The sequence below is a fragment of the Xyrauchen texanus genome, chromosome 46 (assembly GCF_025860055.1).
Source record: "Xyrauchen texanus isolate HMW12.3.18 chromosome 46, RBS_HiC_50CHRs, whole genome shotgun sequence".
Lineage (NCBI taxonomy): Eukaryota > Metazoa > Chordata > Actinopteri > Cypriniformes > Catostomidae > Xyrauchen > Xyrauchen texanus.
This window is the reverse complement of record NC_068321.1, coordinates 819,994-838,027: the sequence shown is the minus strand read 5'-3', so window position 1 is coordinate 838,027 and position 18,034 is coordinate 819,994. Positions and strand designations below refer to the sequence as shown.

Here is an 18,034-nt window from a genome sequence, read left to right as displayed (position 1 = left end):
CTTACATGCATCAAGGGAAGGGGATTTTACCCAGTTTCCTATTCTTTCTGGGGGAAAAGACCATGCGTAGACAACACATACCCTGTCACAGCATGGTGACTGAGGCAGCTGGGACTGCCTAAGGGAGACACAGGAGTCCACTCGCAAGTGGACAGTACCACAGAAAATACACACAGGGGGAGTCCGCGTAGGAGGCCTTGACCTGTGGAGCACCTATTCCAGTACAGGGTAGATTAAGAACCCGTAGTGGATTGGGTCGGCGAGTTCCTCCACTGAACTGCAGAATGTGAGAATGTGAGTACGGGGCTGCGGCCAATGAAATGAATTCAACAAAAGATTCTCCTCCCGGCCCCCCACCGGGGAACAGAGTGGTCTTACCAGCTCCAGAGCTAACATCTCAGTCTCTGGGTCGGTCATCTCAGGAGTGCCTGGGAGCCTTTCGGGTCCTCAAGGGGGTCTGTGAGACGAGGGGCATCCACCTTCTGCGGGGAGCTCGACGCTAGGGCTGAGAGCTGGGCCCACTCTTGTTTTTTGAGGCGGAGCAACACTTTCTTTCTTTCTCTTTCTCGCACTGAAAACATAGACCATTCATAAAAACGCTGCCTGCGTGTGATCGCAGCCCAGGTACGCGAGGCAGCTTTTATGACTGTCAGAGGTGGGGAGAAATCAACCGCATCCAGAAACTACACAGGGGCGGAAAAACGTCTTTAAAAAGACGCGTCCTGAAAAGGATTTTTATATAAAATCACTCTTTTACAGAATAACTCTTTCGAGTTGTCTGCGCTGTCGAAGTACCCAGGGGCAACAATGCACAGCCGTGCAAGAAGGAGACTGCATGCACTACCATCGGCTCGGAAGAAATTTTCTGAATGAACTCACCGTATTTGCCTGCCTAAATACCCGTATGTCCGGGGGCAGGGTGTGCAAATACTGTCTGCCAACTTCTCATTGGCCTTTCAGAGATCAGAGGCATATTTCTGCGCTCAAGAGAGACCCCTAGTGTCGACACAACGTCGAGAGAGCGACAGAAAGTGAACTGCTGCTGCAGCTAGAGCACACACACACAAAAAAAAATCTAAATGTGATAAAAATATTAAAATAGATAATGTATCGATGTGAAAGTAGCTTTATATAGGCCCACAACAAGAACATTGAAGCTTAGAATTTTATATGTTTAATATCTTTATTTTAAATAAAAGTATTCATTTTCTTTAGTATTCATTTAAATCAATAACATAATATAATTTAATACTATTAGTCATTATTGAATAATAAAAATGTGAGCAATAGGAAAATTAGTGGATGGTTTGCACTAATAAATACATATTTGTTCTTTCTTTCAAGAAGGATAAGTCAAAATAAAGACATATTTGGTGTGCTATTGTGCTTTTATTGAATTTGAAATTGAAGTGAAATACTGTATGTTCATGGCATCTCTGCAAGCAAACCCTAATAAGAAGGGGATTGGGTGGCATTCACACTTTTCTGATATATCTACAGTATATTGTGGAGTGATTACGTTTTTATATTTTAAAGTAATTCAATAATTATTATTATTGTATAAATATCTTACTTGAAATTATAGAATTATTTTAGGTTTATTTATTCATACATATTTTATGGCCAGTGTGGGAAAATGATTTGGAAAAAATTTAAGTGTCTTTAAACAAATTCAAGAGAGCCAAAATATATTTCTTGCAATAAATAATAATCATAAATTGAAGTGCACTTTAAATTGGAGTGAGAGATACTGGGGGCAATAACTGTCACTTTGATCACAGCCGATTGGTTTCTGATCGGGAACATAACCTACCCCGGAACAGGTTAGCCAATTAGCGTATGTTACTATGGCAAGGAACCCCTATGAAACCCTATCTGCTTTACTGGTACTGCAAATTCAGTATTCGCTTAAACTAAGTTTAAACTTATCTAACTAGCTGCTTAATCCTGCTTTGTGACACAGGCCACATGTGTACACCCTTCTGTGTATCCTTGCTGACGTTTGACCTCATCTTCCTCACTAGCCTAGTTTCCATCCACCTTTTGCGTTAATTTGTTATCGACAAAGTGAAAATGCGGCAGGAAACAATTGCGACATTTGCCGCCTTCTTCCCGTTTCCATTCAAATAGTCTTTTATCGATAAACATTGTGTGATTGATGACGTCATGCCTAAAAAAACACTATGTTGCTTATGTTTTTGTTTAGAACAAAAGAAATCTGCTCTGAAGCCGTTTCCATTCAGGAATGTGTGTTTATCGCTAATTCTCCTCCCTGATGTCCCTAATTTCTTTCAAAGTAAAATGGGGAGATTATTGAGACAATTCATTGAAATTAGTCAGCTTACTGTCATTTTAATGAACAAATAAATGCAATCAGAAGGAAGAAGTTGCCCTTCTGATAGGACTGTAATATTGGTCCTGATGTTGCGCATATCACAGGTTGGCACTAGTTCCGACCCGAAAGCGGATCGTCATGACTCATGGCCCTGTTCAAGCTGGTAGTACACACAAAAGTAGTGTGGGAAACTTTCTGTCTCAGTATAAGGACCATCAATCGATGTGTATATGCGGTGTGCACAGCTATTAAAGAAAAACAAAATGATGTGTTGTTATATCAGGGTTTACATACATTCCTGATATTCAATATTTTGAACAATCATCTAATCAAAAGCATCGCCATCACAACTGCATTATGTCCCGCATATTTCTTCAGCAACTTTTAACGACCAACTGAACTTGATTATCATCAAAAATGTATTTTAGCTTCATAATGCAAATTTATATTTTCTGAAGAAGCAGTAAAGGTGATCTGAGGTAAAGATAGTTAGATTTAAATTATATAAACGTTTTAAAATGTTCAAAAGCTCGTTTTCTGAAAGTGAACTCAGCATAGTTTATAGATAGTTTATAATCTTGAAAAAAGTGCAGAACTTTCTGAGAATGTCATTCAGCCTACAGATTGTCTTCCTTTTATGATTCTATATTGTCTATTATATATCACTTCTTGCTTTCATTAAACTCACACCTGTGAGTAGGTTCTCACTAGAGTCAGTCTCTCTCCTCCTTCCTAGTTTCCCTGACAATAGGCTATTGGTGAACAGAAGCATCAATTTCTTTCAAATGAAAAAATGTCTTCTAAAACCATTGAACAATATTGTGTGTTTGTGTACATTTTCAGATGTTGATGAAACTGATATACTTAGTCATACAGTATGACGCTTTGAAGCAGGATATATCCTCATATAAGAACTTTCACCTACTGCATTCTCACATTAATACATTTCACCCTAGAATTCACTGGAATATAACATTTATTATTGTATATTTTAAATCAGAGTGATAACAGGTGAAAATAGCTCCTGCCACACAGCGGGGCCATTTGAACTCCAATAGTCTGGTAGTGTAGTGTGTAAAGATGCTGTGGATGTGCTTTTATCAAGTGGATGTCTTGGGTTCGAGTCCCACTTTTCCCCATCTTACCTCCTGTCTCAACTCAATTTTTCCTTTAACACTACTTATAATAATAAATAAAGTAACTATAAAGGTTGATTTTTTAGATAAATTTTTTGGACATGGTAGGTTTCCTGTAGTTTAACTGGTAGAGAATGGCACTAACAGTGCCAAGATCATGGGTTTGTATTCCAGGGAACACACAAACTGAAAACATTTATAGAATTAATACACTGTAAGTTGCTTTGGATAAAACCATTTTCCAAATCCATATATGTGGTGGGGAGTTGAGAGAAAAGTTGTATGCATTATAGCATCGTGCTAATAGCCATTGCCATTTTAAATTGTACAATAATATTAAATATGAACAGCACGCAACATCATTAAATTCAGTGCATTATCCAATATTTAATGTTACATTTGTATTACCTTCTTGTACAAATACAATACATTTTCTCCTGATAACCATGCACATGCAGGGATGGGTCTTATGCAAATTTACATACATTTTTCAGCAGTAATTATACAATAATAATGTGATGGTAAGCAGGTTATTACAGTGAGATAAATCAGCGTTTAGTCAGTGATATGACCAGTCTGAATGTAGGAATTAAATAAATTCTTGTGTATCAGTGACAGTGCTAAATATGTAATCTTCCTGATACAAAAACAGACAATACTGTAGTTTTATTAATATTTGTATTCATAGAAAATAATTCTACAACATTTGACTGGTAATGAACAGTATTTTATGCAAGAATAAACATACACTCAGAATTAATATTGAATAGAAAATGTACATTTATAAATTCTGTTACATCTAGGTATACACATGTATATTTCTGTAATATACATATACACAAATGTATTTGAGAAGGAATTTAAGGAAATATACGTAAAAACTTTTTCAAATAAATCAAAGTTTTGCTTCTTCATTTTGAACATCTTTTTATCCATCAACACATCAGCGTTTGGCATAAACCACATCTATGTAAAGGAATAGAAAATGTTTTTAAATAAACATAAAATGGTATTAGATTGAACAGACTAGTGTTGGGTAGATCTCAAATGTAGCCTGGTATTGATAAAAAATGTCAACAAAAATGTTGTGGCATCTTTTGCCAAATGTTTTTATTATTTCTGTATGTTGTCAAATTAAGAACAAATGATTTTTGTAATCTGATTAAGTAATATAGATTAGATGTAATCTATTACTACCCAACATTGCAACAGAGATAGAAATTACAGGCACATGAAGAGCACACTAACCTCTGTGGTGGTCTGGATGGACATTTTCATAGATGGGATACAACAGGTTTTCCTGTTCACTGCGCAGCTTTCGTGCACGAAGCACGTCCCGAACACACTGATAGAGGTATGCGTATTGGCACTAGAGCAACACACAAACAAATACAGAATGATTTTAAGTATGGTCATTATCAGGTCACCCTGACAAGCCAGGGGGCCCCACGAAAAGTATTGATTCATACTATACCTACCGATATGAGAACACATTTCATTCTTCATTTACTTAACCCATAAACCCATACCTCAGGTCTTTAGAGCCCCGGGACCTTATTCATCTTTTCGAGTTCTGCCCACACCTCTTTAGTCTTCCTCAATACAATCTCTTATAAATAGTGACACACAAAAAATGGCAAAATTGAAAAAAAATAAAATGTATTATATTATAATGGTTTAAGTACCAAAAGTGTGTCTAGAAACCCGAGGTACGTAAGATTGTCAGGTTTTTTTGGTTTTGTTATTTTTTTGCACTTCCATTAATGATATTTTTTTATAATTATTTCATATCTATTTAAGTTTACTATCACATTATATATATTTATTTGTGTATTACAAGAGAAATGAGTATTATATTAATACAGATAAATACTTTTTCACATTGACTTTCTGTGAAACAATGAACTATCAACAATGGTGAATTATCAGTATTTTATATGAGTATGCACATACATAATATACATGTTATTTCTTACTCAAGTGGCACTGATGTTTCAGTGACTGTCTTGATTTACATTTGACTGTTATTTGATTAAATAAACTATAGCAAGTGTAACACATGAACAGTACGAACTGTGTGTATACGTATTGCCGCGCACCCCGTTTCTTTCTTTTCTTTTCTTTTCTCTTTTCCACTTGTATACATCTCACATTTCGATTGAATGCATTTGTTTTCTCTGTGTTCCCTTTACAAAAAGCTTCACTATGATGCTGCGCTTTTGCTAAGCGCTACGGGGAACAATCCTGCATTGTGAACAGCTGTGAATTTGTGTGTAACACGTCAATGAACATTGACCGAAATTTATAGCCTCGGCTGGTGATGATCATTAGATGCACCTGTGGCCAGGCTATAAAATAGAGGCGTCACCAGCGTGTCGACAGATATTTTTCATTCAGAGCATACTGTGCTGTGTGTCTCACAAACCTGCTAAAGAAACTTTCTTCCCTTTTGTTAGGAGTTAGAAATTGTTAGGCAGTGCGCAGAACTTTCTTTCCTTTCTCTCTCTGCTCTGAAAGAGATTATATATATATATATATAAAAAAAAAAAGAGAATGGCCGAGAAACAGAGCAAACGATGCGTGTTTCCTTGTCAACGTTACATGACTGACAAGGACACGCATGAGTTTTGTTTTGTTTGTTTGGGGGAAGAGCACGCGGCTCTCGCGTTGGGGCAGGGCGGGTGCGCGCATTGTGACCTTCTTTCGGTCAGAAAGCTTCGCGCTTGCCTCGCTTACTTCCTAGAGCCAGCACCCGCACTTCATTGGTGGGGCTCTCGTATGGATCTGGCTGAGGAGCGAGAGACGGGTACGTCCCTTTCGCTCGCTCTCTCCCTAGATCCGGCTGGTCCATCGCGTGAGCTTGAAGCGCGCTTCGGCGCCTCTTCAGTTCAGGAGGGGGACCTTGATTCTCTTGGATCTGTAGATTTCGAGTTACCCACATCCGAGCACTCAAAGCATGACACAAAATCCTCTGAAGAGTTACTTGATGTGGTTACTCGTGCAGTGGCCAGACTTCAATTAGACTGGCCACGTGACCAAGAAACCCCCAAACGCTCCAAGTTAGAGGACAGATTTCTGTCTGGTGGCCAAGGGAAGGGAACACCTGATCAGTCCCTTCCCTTCTTTGATGACCTCCACGATGAGCTTGCTCGTTCATGGAGGAAACCTTATACCTCGCGTGTTCACGTGCCCTCGACATCGGTATATTCGACTATCATGGGTGCTGAGGCGCGAGGGTATTCAAGGATGCCGCCGGTTGAAGAGACACTTGCGGGTTATCTCTCGCCGGGTACGGCATCATCTTTGAAAAAACCTGCTCTCCCCTCTAAGCCATGCAGAACTACCTCCATGCTAGTGGGGAGGGCTTATCAAGCGGCAGGTCAGGCTGGTGCTGTGCTGCACACCATGGCTGTGATACAGGCGTACGAGGCTGAACTGCTAAAAGGTCTGAGTGCGGGTGAAACTCTCGACGAAGAGGCCTTTTCAGAGCTTCGTCGAGCTACAGATTTGTCTCTCCGTGCGACCAAGCAGTCAGCCCATGCCATTGGCCGGTCTATGTCCGCTTTGGTCAGTATGGAGAGGCATTTATGGCTTAACCTTTCAGGCATCCGAGATAAAGACAGAGTTTTTTTACTCGATGCCCCGGTTTCACCTTCTGGTCTCTTCGGACACGCCATGAATACGGTTATCTCCAGATTCCAGGAGGAGAAAAGCCACGAGGAAGCCTTTGGGCAGTTTCTTCCTCACCGCACTCAGGGGCGGGGCCGTCGGCCACCCAGTCTCGCCCCGATTCTGCTAGGAGAGAGGCTCAAAAACAGAGCGTGGCAAGTCGTGCTCCCCCTCGTAGGGATTGGGGACAGGCTCGTCGCCCTCAGCAGCCGCCCAAGAAAGACCTCAGGGCTGTGATTTCTAAAAGAAAGAAACCCTGACGGTCTTGTACCCAACCTTGTGAGGGTAGTTCCCTTCGGGACGGGGCACGTATATCATCCATTTTGGCCCTCCCGATACCCTCACGAAACCTCTTCACTCCTGCCGCCTTTGGTGTTTCGGGTGATAGAGGCTTCCAACAAAGAGTTGGGTGTACCGTTGCTTTCTGCCTTAATCCAGGACACGGAACACTCAACACCCCCTCAACAGGAAGTGTTGAAATTAGTACCCATCTCAGAGAACCTGGCAGCGTGGAAACTTCTGCCAGGTATTTCTATGTGGGTTCTAAAGACAGTAGAAAGAGGCTACAGAATTCAATTCGCTCGCCGCCCTCCGCGTTTCAACGGCGTGGTTCCCAGTACCGTAAGACTGGAGCAGACATGTCTACTGTGGAAAGGACTGCAAAATCTCTTGGCAAAAGGGGCCATAGAACATGTTCCCCTTCCAGAGAAACAGTCAGGCTATTACAGCAGATACTTCCTGGTTCCCAAGAAGGGTGGGGTTCCGATTCTAGATCTTCGAGGCTTGAACCGCTCAGTCAGGGTGTTCAAGTTCAAGATGCTAACTGTCAAGTCGGTCGTGTCTCATCACGATTGGCTGGTCACGATCGATCTCATGGACGCATATTTCCATATTGGAATTCTGCCACAGCACAGGAAGTTCCTGAGGTTCGCTTTCAGGGGCGAAGCTTTCCAGTATCGTGTTCTTCCACTCGGCCTAGCCCTATCACCCCACACATTCACGAAATGCATGGATGCAGCACTGGCTCCATGGCATCCGCATTCTGAATTATTTAGACGAATGGCTGATACCAGCACAATCTCAAGAACAGGCAGTTCAGCACAGAGATATCGTCTTGGCTCATCTAGGTTCTCTGGGTCTGAGACTCAACGTCCAAAAGAGCGTTCTTTCTCCAACCCAGGAAATTACCTATCTAGGGATTATATGGAACTCGATCACGATACGGGCACAGTTGTCTCCCGCTCATGTCAGGTCCATCCAGAACTCCCTGAGCAATCTCAGGCTAGGTCAAAGTTGCACTGTTCGTCAGTTTCAACGAATACTAGATCTCATGGCGTCTGCATCCACGGTGATTCCTTTGGGCCTTCTCCATATGAGACCGTTTCAGCTGTGGCTAAAAGCCAGGGGATTTCATCCAAGGGCCAGTCCCCTAAGGCAAATAATGGTTACGCGCTGAGCGCTTCGTTCCCTTTCTATGTGGTTCAGACCCCGGTTCCTTACCTTGGGTCCCACTCTCGGTGCGTCATGTCGTCGCAGGATGCTAATGACAGATGCCTCTCTGACGGGTTGGGGTGTGGTCTTAAGTGGTCGTCCAGCCCAAGGGGAATGGGAGGGTCATCAGCTCGATTGGCACATCAACTGCCTCGAGCTGATGGCGGTATTTCTGGCCCTGAAATACTTCCTCCGACATCTGAGAGGCTGCCATGTCCTTGTGCGGGTGGACAACACAGCAGCAGTCTCCTACATAAACCATCAAGGAGGTCTACGTTCTTGCCACCTAAATTTGCTGGCACGTCGGATTCTCCTTTGGGCCCAGGGCAAGCTCCTGTCCCTCAGGGCAATATATATCCCTGGACGCCTAAATGTGGGAGCAGATTTTCTGTCCAGACAAAACATACAGAGGGGCGAGTGGAAACTCCACCCCGAGGTAGTACAACAAATTTGGGAGAGATTTTACAGAACAGAAGTGGACCTCTTCGCCTCTCAAGAGACTGCGCAATGTCCCCTCTACTTCTCTCTGAGTCACCCAGCCCCCCTGGGTCTGGACGCGATGGCGCATACATGGCCCAGAATATGTCTGTATGCATTTCCCCAGGTTTCTCTGCTCCCAGGAGTCTTAGCCAGAGTTCGCCAGCAAGGGTCTTGCCTCTTACTGATAGTGCTTCGCTGGCCGAACAGGATTTGATTCTCAGAGATGATATCTCTCCTCGACGGCTCGCCTTGAGCGATTCCAGACAGGAGGGACCTTCTGTCTCAGGCACAGGGGACGATATTTCATCCCCGGCCCGAATTGTGGAATCTTCATGTTTGGCCCCTGAAGGGTACCAACTGAGGGACACAGGGCTGTCGCCTGAAGTTATCGAGACCATTCTTAGTGCTAGGGCTCCCTCCACCAGAAGAATCTACACCAATAAATGGGGTGTCTTCGAAAAGTGGTGCAGTTTAAATGGTGCAGATCCAGTTAACTGCCAGATTGTTTCAGTTCTGGACTTTCTGCAAGAAAAACTGTCAGTAGGCATATGCCCCGCTACTCTCAGGGTTTATGTGGCCGCCATTTCGGCTTGCCACGCCTTGATGGATGGGGTGCCTTTGGGGAGGCTTTGGGGCCTCTACTCGCTCGCTTCATTCTTGGAGCCAGGCGACTGAGGCCTCCTGTTAGGACCAGAACTCCAGAAGGCTGAACAAGTTTGTGATGCGGCAGGCTGGTCCTCTCCACGCACATTCGTCAGTTTTTATGGGAGGCTCATGCCTGAACAAGTTTGTGATGCGGCAGGCTGGTCCTTTCTGCTACTCTGGGATCAGAGTCAACATCAAGCTCATGTCTGAGACCTCTCGCATTTTTTTAAGCACACTTCACAACCATAGGGGTCCGGACAGCCCCAGTGTGGCGGCGTGGGTATTGCGTTCCCCGTAGCGCATAGCAAAAGCGCAGCATCATATTGAAGCTTTTTGTAAACGTCTCGGGTTACATGTGTAACCCTTGTTCCCTGAAAAAAGCGGAACGAGATGCTGCGCTTTTTTGCCGCACTGGGACGTCCTAGGACTGCTCTTCGGAAAAAGGTATCTGACGACACGCTGGTGACGCCTCTATTTTATAGCCTGGCCACAGGTGCATCTATTGATCATCACCAGCTGAGGCTATAAATTCCGGTCAATGTTCATTGACGTGTTACACACAAATTCACAGCTGTTCACAATGCAGGATTGTTCCCCGTAGCGCTTAGCAAAAGTGCAGCATCTCGTTCCGCTTTTTTCAGGGAACAAGGGTTACACATGTAACCCGAGATGTTTTACATGGATTATTGCATCAATCTCAAACATCTGCTGATCAAGAACTAACACAACAACAGCAAACAATTGCGTGAAGTATTCACATCGATCTCAAACCCTCGCCACACAAGAACAAACATAACAACAAATAATTGATTTCATATAATTGCTTCCTGTACTACATGTTTACTATAGCTTCTTCCATCAGCAGTAAGGGATTTACATGTGATAAATGTAAGGAATTAATCAGACTGACGGAGAAGGTTAATGAGTTTAAGACACGCATCCGAATGCTAATGGAGACCAGTGAGAAAGAGAAGCTAGTAGATCCTGTTTCAGATCTGGGTAGTACAGCGAGTAACACACATACTTTGGTTCTGGTTGTAGAGCCCCCGCAACAGGGCACTTGGGTGACGTCTCTGCGGCATACTCACTCAGCAAACGACACCACTCTCCCATTCCTGTTAGGGTTTCCAGTAAATTTTCTGGTCAGTGATGCACCCACTGAGAATCATGTTGAAAGAGCCTTGGTTATAGGTGATTCTATTGTAAGGAACATGGAAATAGAGACTCTAGCCACTATTGCTACATTTTAGACAATTGTAAGAGTTTTTAGGGTAAACCTGACCTGTTAAAGAGAGAGACGGACTCCATCCCTCTAGGGAAGGTGCCACTCTCCTCTCTAGTAATTTGGCTCATAGTCTTAATAATGATAGTAATTGACTAACTGGGGCCCAGGTCAGGTAGCAGACAAACTGGTTAATCCGAACATTTGCTAGCTGCCTTGAGACGTCACACAGGTCACATAAACTACAACACATAGAGACAGTCTCATCTAGATATATCATAGAGACTGTGTCTGTTCCCCGAACTACTGTAAGATTATATGCAGAAGAATTCCACCAACATGATTTGAAACAAGGAAAAAAAAACAGCCTTTCAGTTTGGAATTCTTCAACGTCGTAAATCAATGGCCTTCACAAGAATCCCCACACAGTTAAAGCAGATTTTCTTCTGTGCAAGGTTACCGTCAGATTTGCACAACACATTTCATCTTAATATAGCCTTGCTAGATAATGCTGAAAATCACTTTGAACTGTGGTAATGTTTGTACCTGACAAATTAAAGATTGTAGACTGATGGAACTCTTTAAAATGTGTGTAGTGATGTGCACTCACCTATAATTGATAAATATAATCTTTAATTCTGTATGATTTATCTCATTCTACTAAGAATGGTAACTATAAGGTTTAACTTGATAAAATGCAATGATGTGTAAAACCAATATGATTTTGTAACCAGACACATTACCTACACGTATAACATCCATAAAAAAATGTCATGTTTTGTTTGCAAACATTTTTTTGTGTAGGAAGAAAAATCTGATGGCAATGAATTTCATGTCTCTTGTACCATTTGCAAGATATAAAGTTCATCATTAAATGTGCACTATTTTTAAGCAGGAAATGTTTAAGAGTCTGAAACAAAGGACCATAACTCAACTGTCGGAAAAGACAGCCCAGTTGACCATGTGACTATGAAAAGTCACTTCTGATTGGCGCAGGACACCTTTGGGGGATGCAGCCAATTTCAGTTCAAATAGTTCCAAACAGGAAGAACACATTCTCGCTCTTGCTCTCTTCCTCTTGACTCTGCTCTCTGAACACTATTCCTCCGTGTTTGCTCTTCCGACCACTGCACTGCATCTCGTCGGAACCAAACTCATGCCATGTTAGATCCAAGGGAGCTTGGGACTCGACGTCCTGAGAAGGTGTGAGATGGCCTCTCTTCATAGCCAAAATCATCAGTCATACAGACAATACATTTTATCACACAGAGATCAAAACATCGACGGAACGAACTTTCGACCAAGAACCGAGCAACATAAAGGATGCCAGGACACGCAAGTAACACCTCTAATATTGTGCTCATATTTTGGGTAATCCGATAGCAAATCGATGTAGACCCAAAGAAGGCTGAAATGGTTCTTAAGGTATTGTCAACAGACTCCGTAGAGTTCATCTTCACTGTACTGATCAGTTATTTCACATTCTGTCACTTTTCACCAACCTGTCTCATGTATATGTGTGTTAGATTAGATTTATGTTTAGAATAGTAATAAAGTTTGTCTGTGTTCAAAGACGACTTGACTTTGGTATATTTTGATGAATAATCTCATCACTGTTTCTGAAAGATTTTGCTTCAAAGCTGTACCTAAATACATGTGATATTATTTTCAATAAGCCATGCGAATAATATCATTCCAATAAGTGAATTAATCATAATTCACGTATTAAAGCTAATTCCTTACAGTAGAAATTGTGAGCTGATACAGCTAGACATTGTATTACGATTTCAATGGTGGAGAATCTATTAAGACAAATAATCTAGTTATTTGTAATTTATCTAATTTATAATGGTTGTCGAACGCGACTAATTCCATTATACATTTCATTACCTAATAAGGTACAATAAGGACTAGGTTTAATCTTGTCCATAGCTCACATATTTCGAGACCCTAAATTCCCTCCTAAATTTTGCATGCCTGCAAATTACCCCACATACAATGGTGGTAAAATACATGCAAAATACCCATTTTAATTGATTCTCTAAATTATATATGTAATACCCAACACTACCAACAACAAAACCTCACTAAATCATTTAGAAACCTTTTTATTAAGGTCAAACTTGAACAAAACAAACAAATTAAATATAAACACCATATAAAAATAGGGCTACTAAACATTAGATCTCTTTCTAACAAAGCGCTAATTGTTAATTAAATTATTAGAGATCATAGTTTGGATGCGCTCTGTTTGACTGAAACCTGGCTTAAACCGGATGAATATAGTAGTTTAAATGAATCTACTCCTCCAGGTTATTGTTATAAACATGAGCCTCGTCTGAAGGTTCGAGGAGGAGATGTTGTTACAATTTACAGTGAAGTTTTTGGTGTTACTCAGAGGACAGGATATAAATGTAAGTCATTTGAACTAATAATGCTTAGTGACACTGTCAGATATAAATAAAAAAAATGATGTTGTCTTTTACCCTTGCTACAATGTATAGATCACCGGGCCTTATTCTGATTTCCTTGGTGAATTTGCTCATTTTTTATCAGATCTTGTAGTTACTGTAGATAGAGCTTTAATTGTTGGTGACTTCAACATTCACATAGATAATGAAAATGACACATTGGGATTAGCATTTATCGATATTCTCAACTCTCTTGGAGTCAGGCAAAATGTAACAGGACCAACTCATTAATCATATGCTAGATTTAATTCTGTCATATAGATTTGATGTTGATAATATAGAAATTCTGCAGCAGAGTGATGACATCTCGGATCATTACCTCGTCTCTTGTATGCTGCAATCAGCTAATGTTACTCAATCTACACCATGCTATCGTTCTGCTAGAACTATTCTTCCGACCACTGAAGATAGCTTCACTAATAATCTTCCAGATCTATCTCATACACTCAATAAACCCCAAAGCCCAGAAGAACTTGATGAAATAACAAAAAATATAAATGCAGTCTTCTCTAGCGCTCTTGATAGTGTCGCCCCTCTTCGATTAAAGAAAATTAAAGAAATAAGCCCTGCACTATGGTACAATGATCACACTCATGCTCTCAAGAGAGCAGCTCAGAAAATGGAGCGCATGTGGAAGAATACAAAATTAGAAGTATTTCGTGGTGCGTGGTCTGTAGCTACAGAAAGCGCCCAGGTCAGCATATTTTTGTAATCTCATAGAAAATAACCACAACAATCCTAGGTTTTTATTCAGTACTGTGGCTAAATTGGTTAGGAATAAAGCCTCAACAGAACCAGATATTACGTCACAGCACAAGAGTAATGACTTCATGAATTTCTTTACAGATAAAATTGAAATAATCAGAAATAAAATTGGAATTATGCAATCATCTGTCATAGCACCTCAGAAAACAGTGTCTAATAATTTTCCTCACGTGCAACTTCAATCCTTCGCTGCCATAGGTCATGAAGAGCTAACAAAACTTAGTGAAACATCAAAAGCCACAACATGTTTGTTAGATCCTATATCAAGTAAGCTCTTAAAAGAGGTATCTCCTATAATTTCAGAACCTCTTCTTAATATTATTAACTCCTCACTTTCCTTAGGACATGTCCCAAGAAACTTTAAAATGGCAGTTATCAAATCACTTATTAAGAAGCCACAACTTGATTATGGAAAATTGGCTAATTATAGACCGATTTCAAATTTCCCGTTTGTTGAAAATATTAGAAAAGGTAGTTTCCTCACAACTATGTTAATTTCTACAGAGAAATTGTATAAATGAACAATTTCAGATTTATTGCAAAATTCTAGCCTGTTAATAATTCCTAGAATATCAAAATCCTCAAAAGGAGTTAAATAATTTTCCTATTTGGCTCCTAAACTATGGAATAGTCTCCCTAACACTGTTCGTGATGCAGTCACACTCCCTCAGTTTAAGTCTAGACTAAAGACTCATCTATTTAGCCAGACATACACCTAATTTATCCATCAACTCACAATTAGGCTGCTTTAGTTAGGTCTACCAGAATCAGAAACATTTATCATGCTCTATAACTCTGCATTGTGTGGATGGCATCTCTGCTGATATTATTCTATTTGTTTTCCTGTCTCAACCTCGGGATTCAGATCCACCTCCATTCCTGCTTGGTTTTCGGAATCTACTGCTATATATCTGAGTGATGATGACTAAACGCAGCCGGTGCCAGCCAGACATCACTTCAGTCTCTTATGATGGACTTCAGGGGATGAACTGATGCCTGCCATCTCTAACCATTAGACATGGGATACTTCATGTGCCACTGCCTGAACCTTGGACTTAGGATAGACTTTACTGAAATGACCTGTCGGCTAAACTGCGATGCACCTCATTATTCTCTTCCTGCATCATCGTAGTCTAATGATGGATTACACTCATAAAATGGAATACATAGATTATCAATGCATTGCCAACATAAGCCTTCATCAGCCAAATTAACAAAGAACACTGCATCTATGTGAACCTCTGCAGTAAATCCAGAATGAACTTCAAAGACATTAGTCATTAATCTAACAGTTCTTACAAAGTTTTTGTAAACACTGTCCCTTAACACTTACTTAGTTTAATCATTTTAAACCATGACCTGCACTGCACATAAATAACTAATATTTTCATTATATTTATGCTGTTAGCCAGAGGGGAACTGGCCCCCACAGTGAGTCTGGTTTCTCCCAAGGTTATTTTTCTCCATTAATCCACATCTTATGGAGTTTTGTGTTCCTTGCCACAGTCGCCTTCAGCTTGCTCACTGGGGTTATAAATACAATTATTATTTAATTACTTATTTTTATACACACTTCATAATCATATTTCATCAAACTACATAATGATGACTACGACTTTATAGATATGACATTTTAATTTTCTGTTAATGCATGATTTTCTGTAAAGATGCTTTGAAACGATGTGTGTTGTGAAAAGCACTAAACAAATAAAAATGTCTTTACTTGTACAGTATGATATGACTTGACATTTGGGTGAACTACTGAAATTATGTACTCCGGAAGGTTGCATTTGAATGCCATATGCGTCATCAAGTCTCTCTCGTTTCAGAAATGCAGTTAGGACACTCCAAATGTAGCCATTGAATACGACCTTCTTTCACTCGAATTCGAAGGATGCTCGAGTTGCGTCCTACGTGGGCACTCACAACCCACAATTCTTTGCTTCAAGGAAATTAACATCATTTGTTTGGTAAACATTATGCCAATTTGCTCATAAATATGATGTTCAAATGCAAGTAATGTTAATTCAAAAGTTGAAGTACCTCACATAAAGTATTATACAGTAAATATAAACGAAGAGCCGCAAAAATCTGTGTTATTTTTCCTCTACATCTTTATAACTCTTTAAGTTTAGAATGATCGGTATCAGAATCAGAATCAGAATCAGCTTTATTGCCAGATATACATACAAATACAGGGAACTTGTCTTGGAGACAGAAGCTTCCAGTGCACAGACAATACAATAGTATTAATAAATAAAAAGCAAATAGAAAATAATAGTATATATACTGTAGAAATACACAATAAGACAATAAATAAATATATATATATATATATATATATATATATATATATATATATATATATATATATATATGTACAAACACAAATCTGTTTTATACAGCAAGGGAATGTAATAGCAGGAGAGATAGGATATGTTAGATAATATAAATAGACTAAGCTGTGAAATGCACAATTATTGATCAGTGGGGTAGTTTGAACTGTTTATGAGATGGATAGCCTGAGGGAAAAAACTATTCCTGTGCCTGACGGTTCTGGTGCTCAGTGCTCTGTAGCGCCGGCCAGAAGGCAACAGTTCAAAAAGGTAATGGGCTGGGTGAGTGGGGTCCAGAGTGATTTCCAGCCCTTTTCCTCACTTTACCTCAGTTTCCACTCTCACTAAGAGCACTCGCAGAGAGTCAGTTGTGCTTGCTGTCATAGCAACCATGTTACGTTCTGTTTACATTTGTCCTAAGAAGGCCATCTCATTTCAACTAAGCCTGTTTAAAGGAGGACGTTCAGTATACTGCAGCCTTCAAAGGATGCATCATACCTAGCGTGTAGCCTTTAATGAGACACAGCTTGTGTTTCAGCACATTGCTATGCAGTTGCCAGGGTGTTCTGGGTGGTTGCTGGGTGGTTGCTTATTGGCCCAAATAAAAAGAGCCCTCCCACAAAAGTCTCTGTTCTGGTCACTAATATGACTCAACTCCCTCCTCCAATGTTCCAATTTTTATGGACTGTGGTTTTCATTTACACTCATCCCATAAATATGATAATTCTGATGTGACTTGAATGCGCCATTAAAGGGATAGATCGTTTAAAAATGAAAATCCTCTCATAATTGTCTCACCGATCCAAGATATGTATGACTTTCTTTTTTTTCTGCAGAACACAAAAAAAATTCTTTTTCAGAGTATCGCTGTTTTGTAGGTCAGTTCAATGAAAGTGAATGGTGGCCAAACCTTTGAAGCTCCAAAAAGCATATAAATGCAGCATAAGTGTAATCCATAAGACTCCACTGGATTTACCAATGTCTTCTGAACAGATCCAATTGGTTGTGGATGAGAACAGATCAAATTATAACTCCTTTTTCGACTATAAATCTTGACATTAGCAGTCTCCTTGGCGATCAGTATTTCAAGCTCAATTACACTTCCTATAGCACCGTCTAGGACTCTGCACATGCGTCAATCACGAGAAAGTGAAATCAAGCTTGAGATCATGATCGTGCCTAGAGATTGCAATGGCAAGACATACAGTGAAAATGAGTTACAATTTGGTTTGATCTCACCCAAAACCAACTGAATCGCTTCAGAGGATATAGATTTATCCACTGTAGTAGTATGAATAACTTTATGCTCCCATAATGTGCTTTTTCTATCTTGAAATGTCTGGCCACCATTCACTTGCATTGAATTGACCCATAGAGTTGAAATTTTCTTCTAAATATCTTGTTTTCTACAGATGAAAGAAAGTCATACACATCCGGGATGGCCTGAGGATGAGTGAATGTTGAGCACCACCAATCAAACAAAT

The 18,034-nt window shown here is 40.4% G+C and overlaps 1 protein-coding gene across 2 annotated transcripts in view; it reads right to left on the bottom strand.

Annotated features, from left to right (window-relative positions):
- Positions 1 to 3,844: 3,844 nt before the first annotated feature.
- LOC127637916 (receptor-type tyrosine-protein phosphatase beta-like) overlaps positions 3,845 to 18,034 on the bottom strand; it is a 78,009-nt gene continuing 63,819 nt past the window's right edge. For both annotated transcript variants that reach the window (XM_052119163.1, XM_052119165.1), the window contains exons 30-31: positions 4,720 to 4,840; positions 3,845 to 4,437 (exon numbers count right to left, since the gene is read on the bottom strand). In XM_052119163.1, coding sequence (XP_051975123.1) covers positions 4,415 to 4,437; positions 4,720 to 4,840 — 144 coding nt within the window. In that variant the 3' untranslated portion in view covers positions 3,845 to 4,414. The remainder of the gene's footprint in view (positions 4,438 to 4,719; positions 4,841 to 18,034) is intronic.